The sequence below is a fragment of the Canis lupus genome, chromosome 6, assembly GCF_003254725.2.
Source record: "Canis lupus dingo isolate Sandy chromosome 6, ASM325472v2, whole genome shotgun sequence".
Lineage (NCBI taxonomy): Eukaryota > Metazoa > Chordata > Mammalia > Carnivora > Canidae > Canis > Canis lupus.
In genome coordinates, this window is record NC_064248.1 from 20067522 (window position 1) to 20089906 (window position 22385).

The 22385-nt window shown below is 45.1% G+C and overlaps 1 protein-coding gene across 1 annotated transcript in view; it reads right to left on the minus strand.

Annotated features, from left to right (window-relative positions):
- Positions 1-9068: 9068 nt before the first annotated feature.
- HS3ST4 (heparan sulfate-glucosamine 3-sulfotransferase 4) overlaps positions 9069-22385 on the minus strand; it is a 401441-nt gene continuing 388124 nt past the window's right edge. The window contains exon 3 of the mRNA XM_025478587.3: positions 9069-11110. Coding sequence (XP_025334372.1) covers positions 10474-11110 — 637 coding nt within the window. The 3' untranslated portion in view covers positions 9069-10473. The remainder of the gene's footprint in view (positions 11111-22385) is intronic.

A 22385-nucleotide genomic window follows, 5' to 3' on the forward strand; every position in this document is an offset into this window, starting at 1 on the left:
GTCGAATCGTTAAATGTGGTTTTGGCTGAGCTGCAAGCAGCCATAATAATATCACGTGCAAAGGGACAATTGAAGCCAAAATATTGGGGGAGAGAGGATGTGAAGGAGAGGGGAGAGAAAAAGAGAAACCTTACTGGTTATTGAACTCCTAGATGCGGCTACTCCTTAAGCCGATCACCTTTTATAAATTTGTTACACAGAGCTGCTAAATTCCCTTTAGTCATTAATCTTCTGTTTGAGTTGTGCTGTCTCCCAGGTCTAGCTAAAGAAGTGACTGACTAATACAAGAATCACAAGTAGTTTATTAGTAAGAAGATGATAGTCTCACTTGTCAGAGTGACTCCAGACACAGAATGAATTAACAAGGAAGTAAAACAGTGAAAGGAAGACCACTTGTGGGGAGGCTTCAGAAGACCATGCAAGAAGAATGTAAATGTTGAATATAAGTATATCCCATGTGGAATGCCTGGGTGGCCCAGTGGTTGAGCGTCTATGCCTTTGGCTAAGTGTGTGATCCTGGGGTCCTGGGATCTAATCCCGCATCAGGCTCCCCACAAGGAGCCTGCCTCTCCCTCTGCCTACTGTCTCTGCCTCTCTCTCTGTGTCTCTCATGAATAAATAAATAAATCTTTTTAAAAACGTACCTACAAAAAAAGTATATCCCATGCAATTATCTGCTAAATCTGACAGTGATGAGAAGTAGATGAATTCTGGACATATTTTCTTTTAAATTATATGCAGAGTATAAGACAGAGGGAGGAGCAAGAATGAACATAGGCTTTGGCTTGGAAAGACAGAGAAGCTACTTGCTCAGCTGGCAAGACATTGAGAGGAACTGGTTTGGGTGGCTTAGAATGTCTAGAATTTGACCTTGATGCATGAAGATTGAGATACGTTGTCTGAGGCAGCCAAACAGACAAGCCCAGGGTAGTATGATGTAAGAATCTGAGAGAAAGCTCTGCACTAAAAATCTGAGATTGGGAGTCCCCAGCATAAAGATGATGCTTGAAGTGATGAGAATGTAGATCACTGGAATAAGTACAGATAAAGAAGGATAAAGAAGGACTTAGGGGCACCTGGGTGGTTCAGTGGTTGAGCATCTGCCTTTGGCTCAGGTCATGATCCCAGGGTCCTGGGATCGAGTACTCCAACAGGTTTAAGGAAGCCTGCTTTTCCCTCTGCCTGTATCTGCCTCTTTCTCTCTGTGTCTCTCATGAATAAATAAATAAAATCTTTTTTTAAAGGACTTAGCCCTGGAAAATGAGCAGCAACAGCAAGTGAGGTTGAAGAGCAACCACTAGTATAGAAGGGAAATTTGGGGAGTGGGTCTTGGGGAGCCAAGTCAGGAAGGTGTTGCAAGGGATAGATGAGTGACCAACTAACTGAATACTGCTCATAGGTTTAGAAGCAAGAATACATGATTGCTCAAAAGATATTAACTATTACTATTGTCAATATTTATCCTTAACTCAAGATAGAGCCTCTGGGAGCTCTTTATCTTCATGGAAGTTGTTTACAGCCTGACTGGAATTTAATAGGATTTGTGTAACTTGGGATATTAGATGATCATCCCTATCCTTTGGGAGAAGACCATCTCTAGGTCTGAAGTGATACATAAGCTCCCTGAAATTTGAGAAGTGCCAGGAGGAATCTGTAACTTCCACAACCTTGGTGGTGCTGAACAGACACTAGATCTAAAGACGTGTTCTGAGATATAGCTTTTGATAGAGATAGGATAGATTTGGGAGGGAATGAGAAAATGCACTGTAACATGAGAAGTAGGGCAGGGTCCATGTGGGTTTGAGGTCAGTTCTGTCCCTTTAACGTAGGTGTGATATACCCTTGGCTGATCCCATGATTCTAGTTAACATCATGAGGCCATAATGATTTCTCTGGATACTGTCTACTTGCTGATGGATTGTCTTTCTTGTCTTGTGGACCGCAAGGGACTTATAATTTCAAATACCTTAATATGCAAAAGACTTCTGTACAATTACAAAGTGTCTCAAGCCATGAAGATGTTTATTCTCTCATTTAACAAAAAGCTTGGGGGTAGGCAGTTACATGGGTGCAGGATTTAGAAGGCCAAGAAAGTGCCAGTGCTCTGACACCCTCAGTGTTGGCTGTGTTTGTGGCCTCATGGTCACAACACGGCTGCCACAATTCTAAATCTGTCATCCTTTACCAATAGCATTCAGAAGTAGGACAAAAATGGATTCCTATCCTCTTATCATTGGTCACCTTTTCTTTTAATCCTTAAGGATTATGTTTCTCAAGATCCTTGAGCTGACCACTGCTCAGAGCCCACCGATCTTTAGAGGGGTCACATGTCTCCTGGCACTGGGAAATTAAATGAGCATAACTGCTTGGACTGGTCATGGTTCATTCTTTGGGGTTGAAGAAGAGGTGCATTTTCTATGCACATACTGCCAGCCTGCCAAAATAAAACTAAATAAATAGCTAAATAAATAGATAGATAAATAGATAAATAAATAAATAAATATTAAAACAAAACCAGGGTTCTCTTATGAAAGAAAGGGGGAAGTAGGTAGCTGGGGAAACGCTCTCAACAGCATCTATCATAGGAACTATAACCATTAATAATATAGGTTTGAGAGCCAGCTTCTGATTTGTTGGAACCATGAGAATGAATGAAACCAAGAACATCCACACAATGAGAAATGGACCAAGCAATCTCTACCATTGATTAAAATTAAAAAAAAAATAAAAGAAAAAAAAAAGAGGAGGAGGAGTGGAGGAGTAGTCTGTGGAGCAGAGTTAGGAAGAGATCAAAGGTGGGCAAAGTATCAGGAAGAAGCAAGCAAGAGCTGGAGGGCTTCATGGAGCAAGATGGTGGCCAACTGTGTTCAGTGCCAATGAGGGACCAAGTAGGTGAATTTGATGATTGCAACACCAATGATGACCTCATCAAGCCCTTCCTTAGACTTACAGGAACCAATGCCAGGATGCAAGGCTGTAATTGAGAGACTGTAGAAAGGATGGAATCTACTTTCCAGGATTTGAGCTCTGAAGGGGAGGCTAGTGCTGTATGATTTCTTCACAGGTGCTACAGAAAGTTTTTTGTACTTAAATTAATGATGGGATGATAGGCTTTGGACAGATGTTAAAGACCAGTGAAGAGGGAAATAAATGAATAAAGCACATGATCTTAGAAGCTGAGAGTTAGGGAGCCCAGGCAAGTATAGGAACTAATGAGTCATGAGTGGAGGAATTAGGGATTCATACCATAGTTAGCAATTTTTAAAATTTATAATAATGGCAATAATAGTAAGCCTACTGAGCTCTTTCTTTGCCACTCCTCCTTTTAAAGATCCTGGCACATATTATCTCTCCAGTCCTCACCCTGTCCTGTGAGGTTGACACTATCAGTGCCTTCACCTGACGGAGGAGGGAACGCAAGTCCATTGAGAGGGAGAGAGAGAGAGAGAGAGAGAGAAGAGAGAGAGAACTTGACTCTCTTCTGGAAGCCACCTCCCTTGCAGGGGAGACTGTGAGGAGGGCAAAAAGCTCGAAAAGAAGTAGAAATCTCTGAAACAAATACAAAGGGCCTGGGAAAATGAGCAGCCCAGGGACGAATAAAAGGAATGACTAGCAGAACCGAGGGCCTCGCTGAGGTTAGAAACCAGAAATTTATAGAGACCTCAATCTGCATTCTCTGCTGCAAGCGGCAGAGCAGAATAAATGGATGATGGGATTCATCCTGGCTTGGGGACTGGTCCGTGAGTCTATGATTTAGACTCAGCCCTCCAACGAATTGCCTAGGGTGTAAACAGTTCCCATTCTATTTTTTTGCTTTTTCTTTCCTCTCAACAGGATGGCCAGGTTAATGGAAGCCCTATTTCCAAAACCCTTCCCCCCACCATTCCCAGAAACACATCCTGTCTCCTGACACTCTCCATAAACACTCTTACTGCGGCCAAAGCTAAGAAACCTTTTCTTCCATAAATGATGGAAAAGAGGGGATCCCCTGCTCCATCAGAAAGTTTTGCCTCTGATCTCAGAAAGCCACGGTGGAATCTTCAGCCATCATCTTTCTTCTTGAGACAGAAGGAACCAAAGAGGTTGCAAAATATCACTTTTTCCATGAGTTATGGGAAAGAACACACACCACTCTTTTCTTTATACCATTTATTGCAGTTTTGTTTGTTTGTGTATCATCCCAAGGCTGTTCCTGTGATCTCAGAGACAAACTGGTGACAAAAGCTCAGACTTTAAAAACATGTACATTTAGGGGAAAATATCCTTTATTACAGAGACACTGGTGTCATAAAGTTGCAAGCAAAGATGGGTACAGAGGTGGATCTACCAAGGGGATGGAGGCTTCTTGAAATTGTTTAGGGGGAGAAGACCAAATCCCTCCATCCAGGACAGAGCTGGGGAGGGTTGCCGTGGCCTGCTCCAGCTTTGCCTCTGTGGACCCTCTGTAGAGGTTAGCAGGACCTGAAATCATTGGCTCTCAGCCTTTTGAGAACCACAACTGGTCATATTCCTAATCTGGCTCCAGTCTAATCCTACAATTCCAGCTCATCTCATTCCTCTTTCCCTAAAACATTTATGTTTCTTCTACATAGGGAGAGGTTAAAAAAAAAGGTTACAAATGTTCAAAAACCTTAATGTCAACTATTCTCTTAAGTTGAGGTTTAAGAATGGAAAGTGTTAACTCAATGAGGGATCCCTGGGTGGCGCAGCGGTTTGGCGCCTGCCTTTGGCCCAGGGCGCAATCCTGGAGACTCAGGATCAAATCCCACGTTGATGGTGCATGGACCCTGCTTCTCCCTCTGCCTGTGTCTCTGCCTCTCTCTCTCTCTAGTTGTGACTATCATAAATAAAAATTAAAAAAATTAAAAAAAATTAACTCAATGAGCTCTGTGTCCCATCCAGTCCTACAGATATGACCATGACAGGGATGCATGGGTTCACTCAAGCCAGAAAGATACTGTGGTGGAGAGCCTTCTGATCCCCAAACACAATAGACTATTCTAGCTCAAGTCTACTCATGGCCACCTGGATGACCTCCCAACTGGTCTTTATGCTTCTACTTCAAAATCCTCCTTTTCCAATGGTCCAGAAAGATTAATGGGATCTGAGCTATTCAAACGGACTTTTCCTGGGCTGAGAGACAAGATTATGAAAATACCGTGAAAGTCATGTTTATTGGGATAACTCAGAGCAGGCTGTCCTGGCACCGGTCTCTCCTCACCATCCCCAGTGCAGCAACCTGCCTTGTGGTTTCACTTGTTACATTACTGTGGAATTTGGGGAATGTCACTCAAATTCGCAAACCTCCGGAGTCCCCAGCTATAAAATACAGGGATAAGACTTGATTGTATCCCTGGCCTAGATGACAAGTCGACAACATCATCTAATCCAATCTAAGATGTGTTTTCATTTGAACTATTACTGACTTTGGCACATTTTCAGAAAAGTTGGATTTCTCTTGGTTTGGGGTTTCCTACTTGATCTATGAATCAACAAGTGGCTGACAGCTTAAAGAAGGTCATCCTTTGACCTTGGTCTGAAGACGATGCTAAGGAAGCTATAGGCGGTGGGGAGTGAGGGCTGTGTCTGGAAGAATTTATGTTCCTTATTAAGTGGCTTGGCTATGGTCAGCCTGCCTTCTGAGAAAAGATGATCCTTGATAGCAAAGTCCTTCATACACACTTCTTTCCCCCCACCAAATCCCTATAGCCTTCTTAATACAATCTTATATTTTTCATCTTTGTTGCTGTCTACCTCTTTGTGTTTTAGTGTAAATCTGGAGCATGAGAATAGTCTTATGATCTGGGATGAGGGAAAATGCTGCTGGGTGTGGTTTTTAATGCTGTAAGTATACAGTGATCCTTCTTTACCCCTGGTCAGTTATCCCCTACCTCAATGTCAGGTTTCCATAGCACCCTGGGCATCCTCTCTCATAATAGCATAAACCTTCTCCACATGTATTTCTTTTGTGTCCATCTTCCCACTAGTTGGGAACACTGTCAAAGTAGCTTCTCTATCTCTTTCAATAGCCACATAGTCATAAATATATATATATAATAAAAGCCAGAATGAAACAGGATTGACTCTACAGCAGTACTATATTCATTCCTGTATCCAGGGACACTAGAGACTCTTGTCCAGCTTCCATCAGTGGAATCACATCTCCTATTATTTCCTTGGCCTTTATTTCCTGCCTGGATGACAAACGACATACTATGATTACTTTGTCACATATGATATTTTCACAATAAAAAAAAGTGATTTCATGTATCTCGTATCTGAAAATGACACATCCTCATTCCCTTGAGAAGGTCATCATATGAACTCATCTCTCCCCATGCCAATTTGTTACACAAAAGCCTGAGGGTGGGTCCCCCAATCCAGCTTTATTTCCAGAAACATTTGAGAACAAGCACCTGCCCTGGTTTTCCACCTTCTTTGTCTTCCATGTAAATTTTCAGAAGTCAGAGCTCCAGGCATAGAATTCATAGCCTGGAGGCTTGAAAACCTGGCTCCCATTTTCATCTCAAGATGTTTGGTCCTGTATGGAGGAGACTTGGTGCCCTATTGTATCTAAAAGAACTTTGAGTGTGAAGCAAAGGAAAGGCCACAGTGAGGAGAACTTGTCTGTGTTCTGAGGGGGAGGAGATAGGCCTGACCAGTAAAGAGAATTTTTGCTTTTGGATGTCTGAAATCCAGCAAGTCCTGCGCTACAGAGGGCTTTCTTTCTGGCCTTAGCTTGGAGCAAAATCAGTGCTGGCTCATATTCTCTTAGCATTCTCATAATTGTCCAGTCTGAGTGAAGACATAATCTTGGAACATTACAAAGGTATGTTGTTAGAAAGGGGTATTGAAAACCCCCTCCCTTCTCTTCTTCCTCCTTCTTCGACTTCACCATCATCACCATCATCACCATCACCATCATACCATCACCATCATCAACATTATCACCATCATCATACTATCATCACCATCATCATCACCATCACAATCATCATGACTATCCTTTGTGTTATCAAGTTCTTCATTCTTTCCAAATACCCTCCATCTATTAATTAATTTTGACCATCACAGAAGCCCTGAGTGGTAGGTGGGGTAGGGGTTAAATATACTCATTTTAGAGATATGAATACTAAGGCTGAGATGGCCAATGACACTTGTCCAAGACACAGAGAGAGGCAAGGACAGAACGCAGCCACCTCTCTTCTGACAGCAATGAGGCAGAAGTTTTCTTTAGGGTATAAGGGGGCCGAGGGTGATCAGATGGGAAGGATCAGGGAAGGTAAGAAATTGGATGAAACCGAAGTCATGGTTTTCATATACCGTCAAAAGGAAGATAAATAGGGCTGCTGAATGCTTTTGCTATTATTGCTGTTGTGTTTTAAGCTGGTAGGTCTAAGTGGCAAGACCAAGGCTTTCGTATGTTTCAGGTACAGAATAACACTGGCAAGAAGCAATGAATATGGAAGCAATGACAGCTGCACTATTGGGAGGGATGAATTCTCCTTTTCTCATCTCTGAACCACATGCAACAGTCTTTCCAGAGCTGTGAATCATCCATTCAAGGGAAAAGGGGGGAATAGAAAATTAAATATAATTTATGCTTTGCTAATTGAAATCAAATACAAAATTCAATCTCCCGTGAGTTGCAATGCTCACATTTAAATAGGGCGGAAGTATTATTAACCTGACTCTATTTTAGCAAGTTGACTTAGCTTTTCTGGATAGGAAATAATTCCTTTGTCAAGTTTCCCCACTGAGGAAGGGGACATGGCTTACTGGCTCACTCCCAGAGTCACAGGGATCAAGCTAGAGTAGACACTGCAGAAAATAGAACTTAAACATGTCAGGTTTGCATTTCTTTTCCAAACCATGAGCTTTCAACCATATCGCCAAATAGACCCTTAAGCTAAAAGCCCTCAAGCTCTCAAGGCTTTGGCCTCTGCCTGATTTGTCTAGAGATTTTAAGCCAGCTGTTATACGCAACAGTGTATACATACTTTAAGTGGGGGGAGGTTCCCCACTTCTATTTTCCAGATGAGAATGGCCTATTAACCATAGGCTCACCCTATTAAAAATGGATTTGCTTGTCGTATTTACTCGAGGGCACATAATTGCTAGGTTTCTTTTTAAACGGCACTTAAGGTATGGATGTTTTGACTTTATGGGGATACAGAGATAGCCAGGGAGATGGAAAGTGGGAAGTAATTGTAATTGAGGAGCTGAATCAATGGATGTCCACCCAGGTTAGAAGATATGAGGGTAAGTGAGGTAAGAAGGTGTAATGGGCCTTCTTAGCTGGTCTTAGCTGGTAGAAAAAAAAATATTCCTTAAAACCTTCTTACATCCAGATGCTCCTTTGACTATGTTGTGAGATCACTCCTTACCTAGTTGCCACTGAACTCAAAAAAAGAAAGAGAGAGAGAGAGAGAGAGAGAGAGAATGCTTGTCCCACTAGCTGTTCTCAATCTCAGCTCCCCTAAGAATATTTTTGAAAGGACAGGTGCCTGCACTCCACCCTAGAGCTCTGGAGTCCACAAGAAGTCTGCACTGATGTTCAGGAAGCTGTAGCCTGAAAAACCCCACAGCCACCTGCAGTGGGTAGCGAGACCCACTCTTGGCTCTGCTTATACAAGGCCCACACAGGCCAGGCCACAAAACGCCATTCTGAACCAGCATGCATTTCTTCCTTCAAAGAGATGGGTTTGTATATGCGTGTATTTATCTGTATCTTTTTTCATTTTGGTGGTGAAGGTGTATGGGTTGCCTTCAGTTCAAAAATTGCTTTCTTATCTGGCAAAAAAAAAATTATTTGTAAGGTTGTTTCTGAGTCTAGTGTATCAGTCCATTTCTTGCCAGGATTAGTTAAGATAAAGAAAGCTGCACTCTTTACAGAGTCCCTTCCTTTGTGCTATTTCAAGAATTATCTGGCCCTGCAGACGCAATTCCCAGGAAGATTCTCTAATCTGGGACTTTCTTGCCACCCCAGAGAAGGGGTCCTCCCAGAATTCCAGGGTAGGGGTGGTGTTGGAGATGACCAATATAAACACACCATCAAAGCCCATCAATCAGGTTGCATTAAGCTTTATAACAACACAGTTTTCATTTAGCGGGAAGAAATGAGTTTAATAACAAGTGAACAGACTTAGCTCCCCCCCACCACTCATACACATTTCCAAATTTATTAGAACAGTTCCTGGTTTGGGAGATCTGTGACCAAGTGCTTGACGTCAAATGCGGCATTTTAATCAAATCAAAGTAATGGGAAGAGACACTTTGTTCAGCAGCCCTTGAAGGGGGTGTCTGCAGACAGCCCTTGCCCTTTCCTGTATCCATAGATTGGATCTGACGACCTGCCATAGATGGAGTTGGCATTCTGTCACTGCCCCAGTGTGCCATGTCTGAGTAGAGTAAATGAAACATCAGATGACCATGAGGGGGAATCGATGGGCAAACAGAAGAATGTTGACTGATCCCATTTGCTGTGTTGCTCAGGATTACTTAGAATGGAAGACATGCCAACTATCTGGTCCTTATCCCTCTGGGGAACCTCAGGGACAGAGCCTACCCCGAAAGCATTCCTTGGAACCATGGTGGGAAGGGTCTTCACGTATGGAGACCTCCCACCCCAAGATCTGGCCTTCTTTTTTCACCCCCAGAAATAACATTTATCTTTACCAACCAGGGCTTGGAACTCAAAGGCAATCACTCACACAGCTCTAAGAACAGCCATGTAGGCCTGATTCTATTATGAGGGCCTATGCTAAGCTTCACCACAGCCCGGGACCCTCCTTAGAGGGCTCTTGGAAAGAATGCCTTTTCCAAGGGTGTCAGTTTTTTGTTGTTTGTTGTTGTTTTTTCTGGTGAGGAACGTGCATGCCTCTGCCTTCATAAGGTAAGGAGGGAGGAAGTCAAAGGGTCGTGGAGTGAGACCTGGAAGGAGAAGGCTAGAGACACTTTAGAGAAAGGACCTGGCTCCCTAGGAGTCCTGGAGCACTCAGCCACAAGTAGCATTCTGGAGAGATGCCAAAGCAAAGATTTGTACAGCAGAGGGCTGTGCCAGATACAGGGCTAGGACTCAGGTTTCTGAAGTGGCCAAAGTAGACCTTCCTTTTTTTTTTTTTTTTTTTTTTTTTATCACTTAAAGAAACATTCCTGGCACTGTCTCTGACCTTGACAGCTCTTTATCCTGTCTTTAGACTCTATTAATTAGCAGAAGACAAGAATTAGCAGTGGCTCCTGGTGGCCATCTGGTCAACCAGATGCTGCTGCCCAGACAAACCCAGTGGCTCCACAAGGATGCCATGGGATCCATCCCTTTGTTCAAGCCTACAGTGTTAGAAGTGTTCCTGACTGGACAAAGGGGGGGATCTACTTGGCATTCCAGTGAGGCAAGACCCCGCTGAGGGGATTCAGGACTCAGGTAAGGAGCCTCTTTAGCTATTCACTAGCCTTCCCTCATCTTCTCTAACTTCATTTGTCACCCTCTTCCCGTTCCCACTGGAAGTCTTGACCAGTCATTTGGTAAAACATCATGTTGAAGGGTTTGTAGAATTTCTGCAGTCTGTGTATCACATCTGGGTCGATGCGAGGATGAGTCCGACCTTTGCTCTTGCCTAAGCATCTTGGGGCACTGCTGTCTTCTGGCTTCTTTAAACAAGGGAACCCCTTGGTTTTGTTGAAATAGAAATGTTTTTCAGTCACAACACGCTTGAGGCCTAGAAAATCCTGTACTTTGGCCATTTCCCCAGCAGGGTCCACTATGAGTCGCTCACCACTGACAAAGAGGATTTGGGAGAGGGGGAAATACTGGAGCCAGTTTTCCAGGTGCAGAGCATAGATCCCTATTCGAATGGCACTCCAGGAGGCGTCGATCAGCCCTAGGGTCCGGTTTTTGAAAGCCAGCACCTCAAAGGTGGGGATCTCGGGTTTCTTTGACAGCGTCTGGGTGTAGTCAGAGATGGCCCTGGTCACGGGGTTCCTCACCACCACGATCAATTTGATGTCCTTGGCCATGGCGTGGATGCGCTGGGGAGCCTCGTTTGTCACAAAGTAACTTGGTGTCTTCTCCATGGTTACCTGCCCGTCCAGAGTCTTAGGCATCACATTTCTAGAAGAGGGAGGGAAAGGAAAGAGAGTGGTCATTCCTCTCCAGAACTATTACAACTGTTCGCACAAAATGTGTGACCTAAAGAGTCTCGTGCGGAACTACAAAATAAAATTCATTGATGAATCCTAGGAATTCTTGGTAACTCTTATGTCCCACTGTGGTTGTGATTATAGCATTATCAGGAAAGGCAGCATAAGGCTTCTGCATTCATTCTTGGGAATCTCATACAACGTGGGTTTAAATTGCTGCCCTATCGCTTACCAGTTATGTTCAACTGAGATATATCCTTAATTTCTCTATGTTTTAGTTTTTGTGTAATCTCTGAAACAGAGGTAATGACAGCACTTAACTTCGCACTATAGTTATACGGATTAAGGGAGATAACACTTGTAAAGCATTTAGCACAGAATCTGGCATGTGCAAGAGCTTAATAAATCAAGGATATCACCATTGTCATAGCAGCTTTTGGAAAATGTTTGAGGGCACCAAGAACTCAAAGATTATCTAGACCGCGGGTTGGCCAACTACTCCCTGGATCTCCTGTTTTGTATGGCTTGCTGCTAAGACTGATTTTTAATCTCTAAACGGTTGGGAAAAAACCCAACATAATAATAATAATAACATTTTGTGATGCATGAAAATTACATGAAATTCAAATTTCAGTGCCCATAAATAAACTTTCACTGGAACACAGCCATCCTCCTTCCTTGATGTACTACTGTCCATGGCTGCTTTTGCACTACAACAGCAGATCTGAGTAGCTGCAACCGGGACTGTATGACACACAAAGCCAAAGCATATTCACTCTCTGGCCCTTTAGGAAAATGTTTGCTGAGCCTTGACTTACTCCAAAGGTATCCCTGGGCAAATGAGGAAATGAAGCCCAAAGACAGGGAACCAGATGGGCTTCTTAACCTTAACAAGTTCAATCACATCCTCTTGTTATCCTCCTTTGTAAAATCCTAAAGCTCACCTCAAGTTCAAGTTCAGAATAAGATGCCATACACGGTGTGAATGCACCTAGCCTGGGGTCTGGTTCTATAAATGGAGCTCTTCTTTATTTAGCTCCCAAGGTTGCCCAGTGAGCCACTGGTAGATCCCACATCACATCTCTCGGTTTCCTTCACTAGGATGCACCTGCAAACCCACCCCTCCATCCGTGTTCTCCTTCAGAGTGGCCTCGTCACATTCGGGAGTTTCAAGACACTAAAGGAGTTTTGAGGCTATTTGTTCCCCAATCCCAATGTGGCAGGCCTATCCATGATAAAAGAGGCTCAGGATCCTATTATACAGTCAATTTGCTATAGGCATATGTAGACCAAAGTTAATTGACGATAAACCTGTTATACCTGTTGGTACAGCAGGCCATCTGCCACCATGTGCTCCATTAAATCTATTCACTTCTGAGCCCTGCATCGAAGTGGTACATTTAGGATTACACAAGACCTCTTTGTTGTGATGACATGCTTTTAAATGTCTCAGCTAATAAAACTTAATACAGACAAAGATCCCTTAGCTTCCCCTACCATAATTAAATTTATTTACTATCGCGTGTGTGGAGAAAGAACGACTTTTCTTTTATCTCTAATTCACATGCTCCGTCAATAATTAATTGCTACTGGGTTTTGAGCTTTCTTGGCAAGCACTTTTATTAGGCAAGAGGAATTTGCCCAGTCGAGAGCTTCACAAAGAGTCAGATGTTGTTAGAGCATAAATGGCTGGACCGCAAGAAGTTTTCAGATCAAAGCAATACCCAGTCATACTCATGCTCATCTTGGACTGCATATTCTCCAAAGTATTTTGAACATCTTTATGTGCCTGTTTGGCTCTCACCAGATTTAACTGTCTTGTGCGGAGGGCAGGGCTCGGGAATGCAAAGCCTTTGGGAGTCAGGTATGTGGGACTGACTACCCCCGTCGCTGTGAAGTTGATAAAACTTGAATTTACTCTGAAGTTCTGAAGCCATCTAGGAAGCATACTTAAACCCACACTGAACCCCTAGTTTTTCATCTCAAAAAATAGGGCTAATCAGAGTCTCCCCTCCTTCTGGGGTTATAATGAAGATCAAATATGATAATGCAGGTAAATCACTTAGAATAGTACTTGGTGAGTTCCAGAATCTTTAAATCTTACACCAGGTCTACAAGGCCATTAGCATGGCAATTCTTAGAGAAAAGCCAGGAAAAAATACTATTTCACCACATGGCAAAGCTGAAAAACAGAATGAAGGAATGGGTCTAGGGGTAAAGGATACTCCCATTTGAGCAATACCACCAACCACACTTCCTGACCTGGAGGCTGGTGACGGATGAGGGGAGCGACTTAGTTCAGCCTGAGTTTAAGGAACATGCTGACGTCCTACCTACTATGAGGAGAGAGAACTTCTCATAGTATGAAACTCATGTCGCATTATGAAAATATTAAATATCGATGCAAATGATTACCTGAAGACAGATATTTTTACATGGCTCTATGCAGATTTTTCATCCTTTGGATATACTGTTGCATGTTTATTTCTTGGTCTCCCCCACCCCCACCCCCACCCCCTCACCTCAGAGCACCTGCTAGATTTTTCTTCTCGTTTGTTCTCTGCCATTCATTTCACAGACCTCAGTCTTTGTCTTTCCAGTAGGCTCCTTTCAAATTCATCTTCTTCACTTTGGGCTAATTGCTAAGGTGGGCAACAATCCTGAGTGTTTGTGAAGCCTCTGGGATGAAATGGTACCCAACCTCCAAGCCACTGTGTGCCCGGCTCTGTGCTCAGTGCCAAAGAGAATGAGAGAAGAGGTGCTGAAGAAGGCAGAGAGGAGCAGAGGAGCCTACATGGCTTTGATTTTGTGACAGATGAATTGAAACGTGTAATTTAGGGAGAGGTCCAGCATTTGGGCATACCCGGTGAGACCATCTCAATGAGCCAAGATACAAGTGTGTGGTATGAGCTTCTTGTGCCACGAAGAAGACACGCAGTAACTGCTCAGCCTCTATGAAGCCCCTTCCAAAACTGCTGCTAACTAGTTTCATTCATTCATTCATGTATTCCTTTTCATTCCGGAGTCCTTGCTAACTAGCTGTACCAGAGAGCTTAGAATACTGTCAAAGTGTTTTGTTCCCAAGCCCTTCGTGGCTGATCTCAGTTCCTGGAAGCTGAGGGCCATGTTTTATTCACCTTCGTATCCCTAGAATCTTTTTTTAAGATTCTACTTATTTATTCATGAGACATACAGAGAGAGGCAGAGACACAGGCAGAGGGAGATGCAGGCTCCCTGCGGGGGCATGATGTGGGACTCGATCCCAGGACCCCGGGATCATGCCCTGAGCTGAAGGTAACCACTGAGTATCCCCAGAATCTAACACAGTGCCTGCCGCATATGGTAGCGGCCCCCTAACTGTCTGTGGTTGCTGGAGGAATCCATGGATGGCATACAGAGGAAAGCGTGATCCCTGCACGTGAGGAGAACTGGGGCACTTGGAGGGCACGGCCCCTCTAAGTAGGTTTTCCACGCTCGGAGGTTCGGCGCATGTGAGTTCCATGCTGTCCCTGTCTGAAAGACCATGCACTTCAGTGCGGACCATATGGTGAGAAAACACCGCATCTGGGCTTGGAACAGCTCGTTAACAGTATCTAGGGTGCTCAGAGCAGCCGTGACACCAACGTCAACACACAGTCCTGAAGCGAGAAGCATTCTGCAAGATCGATCACACATCTGCTCTCAGCCCCAAATGTTTATGAGCCACCATCCAATGCGCTCACCGCTCCCCAAACTCTCGCTGGGGTGGGGGTGCTCTGTGGAGCACAAGCCCCGTGTGAGCGCAGGTCAGCGCCCGGGGTCCTCATGGGAGGCACTGCCAACAAAGTCACCATGCACCGTTCACTGAGTGCTCGCTCCGGGCTGCGCTTTGTGGTCTGAGTCCCAATTCTGATGCCGGACCCGCTTCTCTAAGCACTTTCGAGACACTGGACTCTCCAGCCTTGTTGATTAATAAGCACACAGACTTCAGACTTCCTGAGTTTGGATCCAGTTATTAGCTGTATGACCCTGGGCAAATTATTTAACTTAGGTAATCTGTATCTCAGTCTCATTATCTGGAAAATGGACAATGGACTAAACAGATCCATCTCAGTGGGACTTTATGAAGAAGGAGTAAGTTAATATCAAAAAGCATCCCTTATATAGAGAAGGTTCTCGATGTATTGGCTGTTTGTGTTTAAAGAACTCTCTTTAAGAACTCCCCTTCCACTTCTTCCAGAAGAAGTTGTATCTTCTTAAGAAGATACAATTTAGAAGATACAACATCTTCTTACGAAGATACAACTGCTATCCCCATCCTAGAGGTCAGGAAACTGAGGCCCGGTGAAATCGATTCATTTGCCCAAAGTCACAAAAGTGGCCTTGAAATCCCATCCCAGGTCTGTCTGTCATCACAGCTGGCGCCCAAGCTCTTTTTGTTGCTGCCTGACAAGGCTGAATAGAACTACAGAGGCTCGGCAAGGTCACAGGACTGGCCCAAGGTCACTCCGCTAGTGGGTGGCAAAGCTGAATGTTAAAATGAGACTCATTATGTTATGTTGTAAAGGTGGGCTGTCACTGACTTACCACAGGGAGTTACAGAAACCCAGGCCAGAATCCCCAGAAATTCTTGCCAGATCAAGCTACATCGTTCAATTTGTGATATCTCTCTCCGGGGCCTCCTCAATTGAAGCAAATGGATACCATCATGAACGCCGAGGGAGAAAGCAATCACCCGTGTTAGATATAAAGTGCCCATTCTCTCTGGAAGGGTCAGTGGCAGAGCTTGCCTTTGGCTTGCCTGAATTGGAGGTATGTGGGCAGCTCACATTTTCCCAAATGCATTTTTCCAGTGGAACAAATGGTGCATAAATTAGCAATATTTTCTGAGCCCTCCCGATGAACTGTAACCCAAGAGAATGGTGGTTAGAGCAAGGGCATGAGGTAGGGCCACTTCCTCCGCATTGAGGGGAGAACTCACTTAGAAAGTCAATTGAGCACCTGCTGCTTGCCAAGCCCTGGAACAAGGCAGTTCCCCACGTTCTCCTGGCTGGAGAAGCTCACAAATACTGGAGGATTCACTGCTCTGTTATAAAGATGTGCCAGTGGAAAGCCGGAGCGACCATGAACCCTGTCCAAGGACAGAGGCAGGACTTGCCCTGCTCCATTCTTTTGGAAATTCATTGGGGCTTTGAAGACCAAACTCAGGAATCCTGGAACCTCTGGAGGCGGAGAGTCAAACCATTTGAAAACTCCCAGTCTGATATAAAGACCCAAGAAAAGCAGCGTGCCCCGGGGCCCTATGACTATCAGCCTAATTGCAGCGGAGACAGCAGGGATCTTGAGTTACAGCTCAGACTTAACAACTAACTTGCTGAATGAATTGAGGGCAGGGATTTTTTTCTCTCTGGACCTGCACAATGAAAGGGCTGTGTTAATATTAATCCTCTCATTAATCCCATCAAGTATTTATCGGTGCTGGTTATGCACCAGGTGTTGGGTATATCTTGATGATCCAGCATGCCTGGGACCTGCCCTCTGTGGATGGACTCTAAGTCCTTTTTGAAGGAAAGGTCTGAATGGCTCATGGGTGTGATCTGTGGTTCAGAGGGGACATACCTGTCGTGGGCAGATGATCCCCGACCTGTCTCAGCTGCATCCTGCATGTCCCCAGGAAGAAGGTGGAGGAGAAGGGAAGGTGTGGGCAGGAGAGAGGGAGGAAGGAGGAAGAGAAGTAGCAAGAATGAAGGAGATCAGAAGGGAGGGGAGAAAGAAAGACAAGAAGAAAGGAAGGGGGGACAAAGGAGGAGGAAAGAGGGAAGAAGGAAGTGGGCTTTGGAGATACACAAAGAATTTAAGTAACTGGAAAAAAAAAGTGAGGAAAGCATTGCGGTTTTATTTATTTAAAAAAAAAGATTTTATTTATTCATGAGAGACACACAGAGGCAGAGACATGGGCAGAGGGAGAAGCAGGCTCCCTGCGGAACTTGATCCCAGGACCCCTGGATCAGGACCTGAGGCGAAGGCAGATGCTCAACCGCTGAGCATTGCAGTTTTAAATGACACATGGCTACGGTGGGGGAGAAAAGAGTGAACCCAGGTCTTCAGCATTTTGGTTGTTTTAAAGTTTGTGCCAGGCAGGTACAGCTATTTTAGGATTATTAGGTTTAGGATGGTCTTTGTCAGAGACACATCATGAAGGGGGTAGAAGCATCAGCTTTATTGAAGTAGATGAACCGCATAGATACTCCTTATTCCCCATGTTCTCCATGGACCAATTGGGGCTCAGAGAAGCTACAGGCCTTGACTAGATCATACAGCCCCTATATGGCAGTCCTCTCTGTGGGACTTGAAACCCAGCAGAGCCTGTGGTCCTCACCATTCCTCAGGATGACACCACTCTTCAAGAGGGAGGTCCAGAGTGGAGCTAGAACCTAAGGAGCGGATAAGATATTGACCTCCGGTAGAGAAATGAGGGTCCAGAGAGAGATGTGGCATCACAGTTGATAAGGTCTTGAGATTTGGTGGGACGTGGGTAGGATTAGAAAGAGCAGTATTTAGGAACTTCCTCCTAATGTTTTGGATATTCCCAAGGTCGGAAAAGTGGGGCCATTCGCTAAGCTTGAGGGCCTTGGGAGTGGAGTTATGAGACTCAGAGCAGATGGAGCTGGAAGATATATTAATAATTTATGGATTACAGTGACCTATAGAGAAATTATCCTGTGTTTGGTTTTTTCCCTGGGAGACTCATCTGGAAGAAAAGGCAGGGAATTCATCATGACCCTCACCCCCTACCCCAACCACCACCATCATACATCCCTTGGCCCTTGAGTTTCAAGAAAGGTTTTTATTCTAATACAAATTAAACTTGACTTGAAGCCCACAAGACGAGTTTGAACAGAAGTCCTCTACTGATCATTATTCAGAGCCACCTCTGACACCTTTTGCAGAGCACCCCAGGGTCCTAGGGGATACATTTTTGAAGATGTCATCACAAATGAATAAGGTGAGGGTTTAGGATATCTGTGGAGGCCAGGAAGCAGAAAGCGGAAGTGAGGAAATATGAGAACATATTCGAGTCTGAGAGAAGAATCATTTGGGAAAGTGATGCTCCTTACTTCCTTCTGAGGACTGCCAAGTGTCGCGAGCCACATGGGGTGGCATCTATCTCAAAAGGTCAGAAGTTAATGACACCACATATATACTAAGTCCTTTTGTGGCCAGAGACAGAATACAAGACAAAAACAGAAAAAAGGAAGACCCCCCACCGCCTTCAGGCCATTTCCAGTTCTACAGTAGGCTGACTCACAGCTTTTTAGAGGTTGTTCTTGCTCTTCCAAATGAGTACAATGAGGACTTCACAGTTTTCTGTTTTTTTTGTTGTTGTTGTTTTTGTTGTTTTTTTAAATCAACCCAATGGTGTTTTTCACTCCCTGAGTAGTCAGGAGCCGGTCACATGGAATATTAAGATCCCTACATGAATGTTCTTGGATCAGGCCCCAAGGAGAAACTGGCTTGGCAGATTCAGGGCTCGCAGCACCTTCTCTGGAGCTCAGAAGACAACTAGGTATTCTAGGGGTGGCCCAACTGCCCCTGGAGGGTGGAGTAATGCGTCGGTCACAGAGGGTTGAATGTCTTCCCTCGCGTGCCTTAATGGATTTCCATACTGATCTTTTATCCTACAGATGTTTCCCTTTACTGGATCTAAGTTTTGGAGCCAACTTATCCAATAATTATAAATGTATTACTTTACATATCAGAGCTAGATACAATCAGCGTCTCTTCACTGGAGAAAGCCAAGATGACTATGCTGAAACAAGCAGTAGCCCAAAAGAAAACTAGCCATTCATGTGTTCATTCATTTGCCAATACAGTGTGCCAGGCACTGTGCTAGAATCAAGAGATAAAACCAAGAGCAAGATCTTGTCCGGGGGAAGTTTGCTTTTTTTTTTTTTTTTTGAAATGTAAGACTCGTTTAAGAAGTCCACCCTTGTCTCTGAGAATTCATTGAAGTGCATGAGTTTCAGTTTGGGAGTCACAGGACTCCGGCTTCCACCATCACTTCGAAGAAGGTGATGCGAAGTGCACACTCATCCTGACCAAGGTGTGTGGCCAAGTGTTTCAGTTGAGGGTTCTCTCTCCAAACCACACTCGGCTTTGAGCAAACTCACCACGTGCCTTTGATCCCTAGTTCCATCTTCGTGGACTGTGGATAACATCTCTTATTCATTCACAAGAAAAGGTATCAGGCATCCTTGTCCAGGGCACCGGTACCTCTCCCTTCTTACTGCCAGTGTCATGTAGCACAGGGTAGATGAGAACAAATCTGTTTGTGGAGTGAGTGAAGGACAACGGCCCTGCCCAAATTCTGAATCTGTTGGACCATGGTAGGCTGCTCATATATGCACCCCTACATAAACGGGGACGGTGAGTCACACCTCTCCGATAGGTGTTGCTACAATCCACTCTTAGAGCACCAAAGAGCTTCAGTGGGGCACATATTTCAGTGGATTACTAGAACTTTTTTTCTCCTTGGCCACGTTGAGGTCCGCAAAGCACTTGGAAAGCCTCACTTTACACCAACTGTAGGCATCGCTTCTATTTCTCCCTGTTGTCTCTGACTTTTCCAGAGCCATCACTCATCTTTAGCATCAACAGACCACCATATGACAGGGGGGAACTTGTTCATATGGTTTGATCTAGAAAACACATATGGACAGAAAGTAACCACGAATTCGATAATCCTTTAAAATGAATTCAGGTTGCCCCGGGTGTGAGTGTGTGTGTGTGTGTGTGTTTATATGAGATTTTTATTGATTTAAGTTTCTGCTCCATGCGTGGCATCTGCAGCGACACGGAAGTCCTTTGTAACAATTCTCAAGCCCGCAGGTTGGCAGCATGGTTCTCAAATCTAAACCATGGTCCGCCTATAACCTCAGCTTTCACCAGCGCCCTTTACCCACAGCTGTCCCTCCAACTCTTTCTCTTTTGTTATTGGACCATCTCGCCCCAGAGGTTTGAAGACAAGACGCTCTGTGACTTTGAATCGGTGAGATTCTGGAGCACACGGCACCCGCCCCAACTGGGGTTTCCACGCAGATCGTATACCTGTCTGATACTTTATTCATACACGTTCAAAGAGTGCCCTGCCCCACTGCAGATCCTCACATGCCAACCTCTACCAGCTGTTTTTTTTTAAATTTTTATTTATTTATGATAGTCACAGAGAGAGAGAGAGAGGCAGAGACACAGGCAGAGGGAGAAGCAGGCTCCATATGCACCGGGAGCCCGATGTGGGATTCGATCCCGGGTCTCCAGGATCGCGCCCTGGGCCAAAGGCAGGCGCCAAACCACTGCGCCACCCAGGGATCCCTCTACTAGTTGTTTTACTGTGTTTTCTTTCCTCGGGCTCAGCGTTTCAAAGGGCAGGTGCCACAATTAAATGATGATTACGGAGGTGTCTGCGCTGGTGTCTCGTGCTCACGATTTAACAGACGGTGCCAGGCCAGGGGTCCTCTCGGGAAGGCTGCTTTCCAAGTCTCTCAGCCTCCCCCTGTGCTCCCAGCTGTGTCAGCTCGTCCCCGCCTCTGGGACACCGCCAGCCCCCCTCCCTCTCACCGGCATCCTGCTGCCAATCCGAGCCCCGCTTGCTCCCGCCGTGTACCCCCGAGGCACATCTAAGCCCTGCAGGCTCTGTGTGGCCACCGCAACCCTGGCCTCCGAGTGGCAAAGACACTGCTCTGTACGAAGGTGATGACTCAAGTGCCAGGTTTTTCACTCCCATCTTGCCTTTTCTTGGACCACCCCTTGCTTTGTGCCACCTGCTTCTCAAGATGCTCACCAGGCCCGCTGGTGGAGGTCCCAGCGTCACCTGCTTGCCTAGGGCATTCCTTGATTGACCATTTGTGGCCATGCCTCCTGAGCCTGGTGCTCTGCCCAAAAGGTAGTGTTCCCCAAGCTGCTGGCGGTGGCTACAGCTGCTGCCTGTGCCTAGGAGCCTGGTGCTGCCACCCACACTCTAACGGACTTCGGAAAACCTCAAATTCCTCACTCTATACAGTGGAGATCACAAGCAAGACCAGTAGCAGAGCATGTTTTGTGACAATTAAAAGGGTTGGTACTGGGGCGCCTGGGTGGCTCAGTCTGGTAAGCATCTGCCTTCAGCTCAGGTCATGGTCTCAGGGTCCTGGGATGGAGCAACGCATCAGGCTCCCTGCTCAGTGGGGAGTCTGCTTCTCTCTCCCCCTCTTCCTCTGTCCCTCCCTCTGCTTGTGCCCCCTCTCTCTGTCAAATAAATAAATAAAATCTTAAAAGAAAAAAAAAGTTCTGGTACTTTTGAGGCTTCTGTAGACTTGAATGTCTGCATCCCTCCCAAATTCGCATACTAATTCCTAAGACCCAATGGGATGGTATTTGGGAGGTGATTAGTAATGAGGGTGAAGCTCTCATGAATGGGATTAGGGCCCTTTTATTTATTTAATTATCTTTAAAAGATCTAATTAATTTATTTGAAAGCCAGTGAGAGAGCATGAGTGGGGAGAGGGAGAGAGGGAGGGAGAGACTCCCAAGCGGACTCTCCACTGAGCCTGACACAGGGCTCAGTCCTAGAGCCCTGAGAAGAGTACATGTGTTGATCGTTGCTGCTAATTCTGTATGAAGCCTGTTTATCAGGCATTCTCAGAGAATGCCACCTAGGACCCGTGCCAATGATGAGATGACCGAATGTTTAGCCCAGGTGCAAATGATGTGTACGTGCTCACTCCTAGTGATCGAAAGAACCTGGCCAGAGCAACTTGCTGTTTTATTGGTCAATGGGTTGTTTGCATTAACTCATGCTTCGCCATGGAAACCTGTAAAAGAACTGGGTCAAAATGGAAGCATCCATCTACACGAAGGACAGGTGTGAACGGTCCTGTGAGGGACAATGTTTCCTCTCACCACCACGCTCCAGCTCTAGGGTTTGCTTGGGACTGAGATAGTTGCCAAAGGAAACTTGTACTCTTGGCTCTAAGAATGCAGCCTGGAAGCCCCGTTTTCCCTACACTTGGCCAGGATGGTAGGACCGACTGCCTCTTCTATAAAGTGCCCCAGCCAGAGCCTTCCATGTTGTCCTTGAGATATCTCCTTCCTAAAGTTGCAGCCCCAAATCAGGATCTCCAGCTTCAATGATGTTAAGTACAATCACAAATTAATTAGTGCTCCTCACTGTGCCTCTATTTAGATCTGACTTTCACAGCTTGGGGTGCACGAAATACGAAACAGATTTT